General features: G+C 42.1%; 1 protein-coding gene across 2 annotated transcripts in view; it reads left to right on the top strand.

The window, feature by feature from the left end:
- DZIP1L (DAZ interacting zinc finger protein 1 like) overlaps positions 1 to 6318 on the top strand; it is a 73954-nt gene continuing 67636 nt past the window's right edge. For both annotated transcript variants that reach the window (XR_011995281.1, XM_072726943.1), the window contains exons 1-3: positions 1 to 582; positions 3112 to 3196; positions 5879 to 6003. Coding sequence is in view for 1 of the 2 variants with exons in the window: in XM_072726943.1 (XP_072583044.1) it covers positions 82 to 582; positions 3112 to 3196; positions 5879 to 6003 (711 nt within the window). In the remaining variant the exon portion in view is untranslated. The remainder of the gene's footprint in view (positions 583 to 3111; positions 3197 to 5878; positions 6004 to 6318) is intronic.

The raw sequence follows: 6318 nt of genomic DNA, 5'->3' as shown, positions 1-6318 counted from the left end.
GTCCTCTCTCAGTTTCTTTGCCTGCTACCGTAGCCTTCGTGCCACCCTCCCTTGGTGGTCAGCCCAGGGCTTCCTCAGCCCATGCAGTACCTGGTCACCACAGCTGAGGGCCTCAATGGCTCCGTCCTTGGGGCCTACCCTGTCCCTCCCTTCAAGTTCCATCTGCGCTCTGAGAGTGTGGACTGGAGGCGCCTCAGTGCAGTGGATGTGGACCGTGTGGTGCGAGAGCTGGATGTGGCCACCCTGCAGGACAACATCATTCATGTCACCTTCTGCAGTTTGGACCAGGAGGTGTGCCACCGCTGCAGGCAGCCGTTGGACCAGGCAATGCTCAATTTGGTGCGCTTGGCCCAGCTCACCATTGAGTACCTGCTGCACTGCCAGAATTGCTTGAGTACCACCATCACCCAGCTGGAGACCCGGCTGCAGGCTAGCCTTAGCCAGCAAGAGAAGGACCGGCAGGAGCTGGAGCGCCAGGCCCAGGAGTTCAAGGGCGTGAAAGAGGAGAGCCGCCAGCGCCGCAAGATGATCCACACCCTGCAGCAGCTGCTCCTACAGACTGGGGGCCACAACTATCACCCGGTGAGGAACCTCTGCAGGGCGGGAGAGGAGGGGGTCTGGGGGCCTCATCACTGGGCCCCCTGGGCAGCACCAGCACACTGGGCCTCAGGGTTGCTGTGGGCCACGCTGGCTGGGGTTAGGAGCACATGTTAGAGATGTCCCATCAAGTTTACAGAGTGTGTGTAGCAAGTATATATCTGAAGGATGTATGTGTGTGTGTGTTTATGGAGAGGTGTATGTCTAGGGTGTGCATGTATGAATGTGTGGAGGATGTGCATGCTTAAAGACAGTGTGAAGATGTGTGCCTAACATGTGGCTGTTTGAAGCATACATCTGTGTATGGTCTATGCCTATGTATGTATGCAAGAGTATGTGGTGTGTAATGTGCTTGTGTGTGAAGTGTGCATATAAAGGTATATTTATGATGCGTGTGTGTGTGTGAATGAGGGAAAGATATATATGTGTGTAAGGGTGTGTGTGTTTATGGAGGGCCTAAATGTATATGTTTGAAGGGTTTGTGTGTGCATGTAGCAGTGTGATGTAAAAAGGCATGTGTAAGGGTGCGTGTGTGTGCAGAATTAGTGTGTAGCCACAGATTCGTACTGCCAGCCCATTCTGGGAAAGTGACTCTATTGTTTAAACAAGTGACAGTTCATTACTCAGAGGGGCGTTTGAACATCTGCATCTGCATGGCAGGTGTGGCCTGGGGACTGTTGGAATTAATGAATTGTCATGGTGGTCAGGCCCTGTGCCCGGCTCTGAGGATGCAGGCACAAGTCATGCTGGCTCAGGTTATCAAGAAATTCATAGTTTGGGGGTGGGTGGGACAGAAGGAATGATATGATACAATGTTAATTGTATTAATTGATATAATGTTAATTATGATAAAAAGGGCCAGAGCCCTTTCAGTAGTAAATAACAGAAGAGCAGTTTAACTTGACTTAAGGATTTTATTGGTTACTTTAACTGAAAAATCCAGAGCTATGGTGGGACTCAGGTGTGGCTTGTCCTTGGAATCAGATTATGGGCACTAGAATTTAGTTTGTCTCTCTGTTGCTTTTAGTAATGCTTCTTCAGTGTTGGTTCCATTCTCAGAAAGAATGCTCTGTGTGGGAGCAGGTTGGGCCACCAGTGCAAGTATCTGATTTTCCCAGGTTCAAGGCTGGCATGATAGAGGGCCTACTTTGGTACCAGAAACCTGGCCAGTTTTTCACCATGTCCTGTATTTGGCTCGGTTTGGGTCTCCTACCCATCTGGGAACCCCTCATAGGTCCCTGGAAATTCGAGGTTGTGACTGGCTTTGGTCTAGATCACATTTCCCACCGTGGAGCTGAGGAGGGACTGTAGCCCATGGATGGAGAGTAAGGGACAGGGTGATTCTCCAGAAGAAAATGGGTTCTGTTGTTGGAGGAAGAAGGAGTGGCTACTGGACTGGCTTTAATGACACTTTCCAGAAGGTACACTTATTACTTCTGCTTACATGTCATTGGCCAGAATTTAACCACATGGCCACACCTGGCAAGGGAGGCCGGAACATAAAGTGTTTATTCTCATTAACCTCATGACCACCTAAGATTGGGGTTTTTATTACTGAGGAAATTGGGGGACATTTAGCAATTTCTGTCACATTTGTGTAAAGATAGCAAATAATCTGCCCTCTTAGTCTGATGGAGTAGGATTGGCAGCCTGCAGTGTTGGAAAAATTTTGAAGTTTTATCATGAAAAGATGATATGTTAGATTGCAGTGTTGAAGATGCTTGAGGAAAGTGAAGTGGAATTAGAGATACTATTATTTGTGATCCTCTACTTGGTGGTTCTCAACTCTGGGTTGGGACCTGGGCATTGGCTATTTTTTTAAAATTTACTTTTTATTGTGAAAAATTCTAAATATGTATGAGGGAGTAGTATAATGAACCTTCATATGTACACTACTCAGCCCATTATCAACTCATGGACGGTGTTTTTGCATATGTTCCCCTACACACTTGCATATGTTCCCCTACTTACCCTCAACCCTGCATCACTTTGAAGTGCATTAGGCATGTGGTGTTATCTACAACTATTCCAGTACATATTCCTAAAAGGCAAGAACTCCCACTTTTATTATTTTTTTATTTTTTATTTTTTAAAAAATATTTATTTATTCATGAGAGACACAGAGAGAAAGAGAAACAGAGACACAGGCAGAGGGAGAAGCAGGCTCCATGTAGGGACCCTGATATGGGACTCCATCCCAGGTCTCTAGGATCACACCCTGGGCCGAAGGCCGTGCTAAACCACTGAGCCACCTGGGCTGCCTAGAACTCCCACTTTTAAACATAAACACAAGACTATCATCATGCCTTGAAAAACCAACAAAAATTCCTTAGTGTCATCAAATTCGTAGTCAGTGCTTACAGCTCCCTTGGGCACTGGTTGTGTTCAAATATAATTCTTCATTTCTGAAGCAGCCCAGGGGGCCCACAGAAATAGGAATTTTTATATTGGGAGGACCCCAGGTTGACCCAGGTTATCTAATCCTTCACTTACCACTGTTTCCCCTCTGTGCAGTGCCACCTGTGTGACAAGGCATTCATGAATGTCACCTTTCTCCAGAGCCACATACAGCGCAAGCATTTGAACATGGCAGAAGGTGGTGAGTCCAGGTGGTCCTCGTGAGACCATGGATAGTGGGGAATAGTCTGGGCTGGTCTTCAGTGGGTGTGGGACACACATACCATCACAGCTGCCCTCAGGCCTCATCATCCAGTAGAGGAGGGGATGATCCCACCATCTACCATGGGGAAATCTGTCCCATGTGAAGATGGGAGGGTTTCTGACCATGTGTGTAGAGAAAAAAAGAGATAAGTTCTGGTGTTAGCTTTATCCCTGTCAGTGCACCCCTCTGAGTCACAGTGGCCTTTGCTGTGAATGGGACTGTCAGATGCAGTGATTTTGAAGGGTCCTTACCTTCCAGCCTTCTATGAGTCTGCTATTTTCTGATGCTAGCTATGAATGTGTTTTTAAATGGGGTTAATGAGCAGTTAGGCCAGTCTTTTGACTTTTTGTGTGTAGCTAATTATGACTTAATCACTTTAATTTTACTATTTCAAGTTCCAAAACAAGTAGCGAGGCTGTATATTTCCCCATAAAGAGATTTGCGAACTTTATATCCATTTTTGTGGTTCCATAAGAAATAGGTGTTAACACATGAAATAAATATAGATATGAAAATATAAATCTTATAAATATAAAAATCCCATTAAATAAAACTTTTTTCTTATTTTTTCATTTTAATTTCCTTTTCAAAGAGCAGACTTAGAGTTTTAAAACAGGACCATTTACTTACTTATTATGCATTTATTATATATCTGATTTTTCTTGGTTCTGCATTGGAGGCTGCTAAAGAAAAACATTTTCTGCTTTTTAAATGTTTTTTTCTGATTAAAAAGATATGTCTTTGAAGAGGTGTTTGTATACTGATATTCATAACAGCATTATTCACAGTAGCTAAGATTTGGAAGCACCCGAACGTCCGTAGACAGATGAATAGATAAGCAAAATGTGGTATATACATTCAAGGGAATATGATTTGGCCTTAAAAAGAAGGGAAATTCTGTAATATGTTACAATATGAATGAACTTTGAAGATATTATGCTAAGTGAAGTAAGTCAGTCACAAGAAGACAAATACTGTATAATTCCACTTAATATGCGGCACCTAGAGAAGTCAAATTCATAGAAACAAAGTAGGATGAATGATGGTTGTCCAGGGCCAGGGGAGAGGGGTGCATGGGGAGTTATTTGAAGCATACAGAGTTTTTGTTTTACAAGAAGAAAAGAGTTATGGAAGAGGATGGTGGTGATGATTGCACATTATGAATTATTAATGTATTTAATACCACCGAACTATACATTTAAAAATGGTTAAGATGCTAAATTTTATGTTATGTGTATTTTACCACAATAAAAAAATTGGAAAAAAATACTTTTGACCTGGAAAAATTAAATACAGAAAGGTAGAAAAGGTAAAAACCACGGTCAAAATCACAGTTCATATTTTGATGTTTTTCTCTGTTATTATTTTTCTGTGTATGTATATAATCATATAGTATGCAGTTTTGACTGTTGCTTATCTTCAGTTAGGAATATATCACATTTCTATTGTCATCCAGTCATCTTGGGAAACATGGCTTTTAATGGCTGAATAGTATCCCATCCTGTGGCTATCCTAATTTATTTCACAATTAAATTACTTTGTACTTCAATTTCCCTATTATAAATCACATAATGATCAACATTCTTGCATGTAAATCTTTGTGCATATTTCTTATTCTTTTCTTAAGGTTAAGTGTTGAAGGAGAGGGAAAATATGTTCTTAAGGCAACTTTTGCTAAATTAATGAGCTTTTTATTCTCAGGCAGCTGGCTTTTCAGATCCCTCTGCTGTCCGATTTCATATCATCTCAAATCACTTTGTTAACCCAAATTAATTTCTACTGGATTTAAAAATTGCTAGTTTCAAAAAAATCCAGTTTGAGGAAAACCATTTCTTTTTTTTCAAAGACAGGTTTAGAGGTTTAATAACAGTACCATCTATCTAATAGGCACTACAGGTACTTTAAAAAGTAACAAATGTTCAAGTACAATTGGCGTCTTTTCAATTAACCCGTAACTCTTGGTTTATCAGTATGTGGTTTAGTTAGAATGTTCTTTTATACTTCATTCTTTTTTTTTTTAAATCTTAGAAATGTTAAAGTATACTTTTAAAGTAACCTTGGCTAAAATTTTCTTCATAATGCATGCTGCTTTTTTTTTTCCATTTGAAATTTAATACTATACTGTGTTTCTGAACAAAGTGAACTTAAAACTACAATTATTTTCACTCCTTTAAACTCCTCTCTGATGGCTGCCAGGTACATAGATGTGTTCTTTGTATTAATAATCACTGTGTACGTGCTATTTGGTATTATGCTTCTGTTACCTACCAATCTCGCATTTACATTTGTGTGTGTTGGTACCATCAAAATAGTTATTTTAAGTGATAATAATAGTTCACATTTATTGAGTTGTCATGCCAGGCACTGTGCTAAGCATTTTGCACTATCACCTTTCACCCTTGCGACAACCCTCTGAGTTAGGTGCTGTTGTTATCTCCATTTTCTGATGTGGGGAAACTAAAGGTCAGGGATGTTATGTCACTTGCCTGTAGTCAATGTCCAATGGAAGTGGCATGGCTGATCTCAGCCAGAGGTGTGACACATCGCATAGATGAGGAACCTTGCTCCACTCACTTTTTAACTTAAACTGGTTACTCTGTCTTTGCATGGACCCCACAGCGAAGCAGAAGAAGCCAGAGTGGCTGTTGGAGGAGGACATGTTGGAAGAACTGCGGGACAAGCTAAAACAGACTCAAGAGGAGCTGGAAGCCCAGAGGGAGGCAGAGAAGCGCCGACAGTTGCAGGTGGGCATGGAGAGGAAGCGCCGGGGAGACTGCTCGTGGACTACTCAGGAGACCCAAGAGGCACCTGTATTCCACAGGACCAGAAGTCAGGCTGGTTTTCAGCAGCAGGAAACTAGCCTGCAGCAGGGAGTCAGCCAGCACCAGGATAGCATCTTTCTGGATATGGCAAATGATCTTGGGTTGTCTGAGAAGGAAGATTCAGTTATTTTTCCAGATCTGTCTGGCCACAAGTAGAGCAGAGAATTGCATTTTCCTACATTATTCAGCACTCTGTGAGGGCATTTAAACCAGAATGTTAACTTCTTACACTACCCA

The sequence above is a fragment of the Vulpes vulpes genome, chromosome 11, assembly GCF_048418805.1.
Source record: "Vulpes vulpes isolate BD-2025 chromosome 11, VulVul3, whole genome shotgun sequence".
Taxonomy (NCBI): Eukaryota; Metazoa; Chordata; class Mammalia; order Carnivora; family Canidae; genus Vulpes; species Vulpes vulpes.
This window is presented reverse-complemented; position numbering and strand designations above follow the sequence as displayed.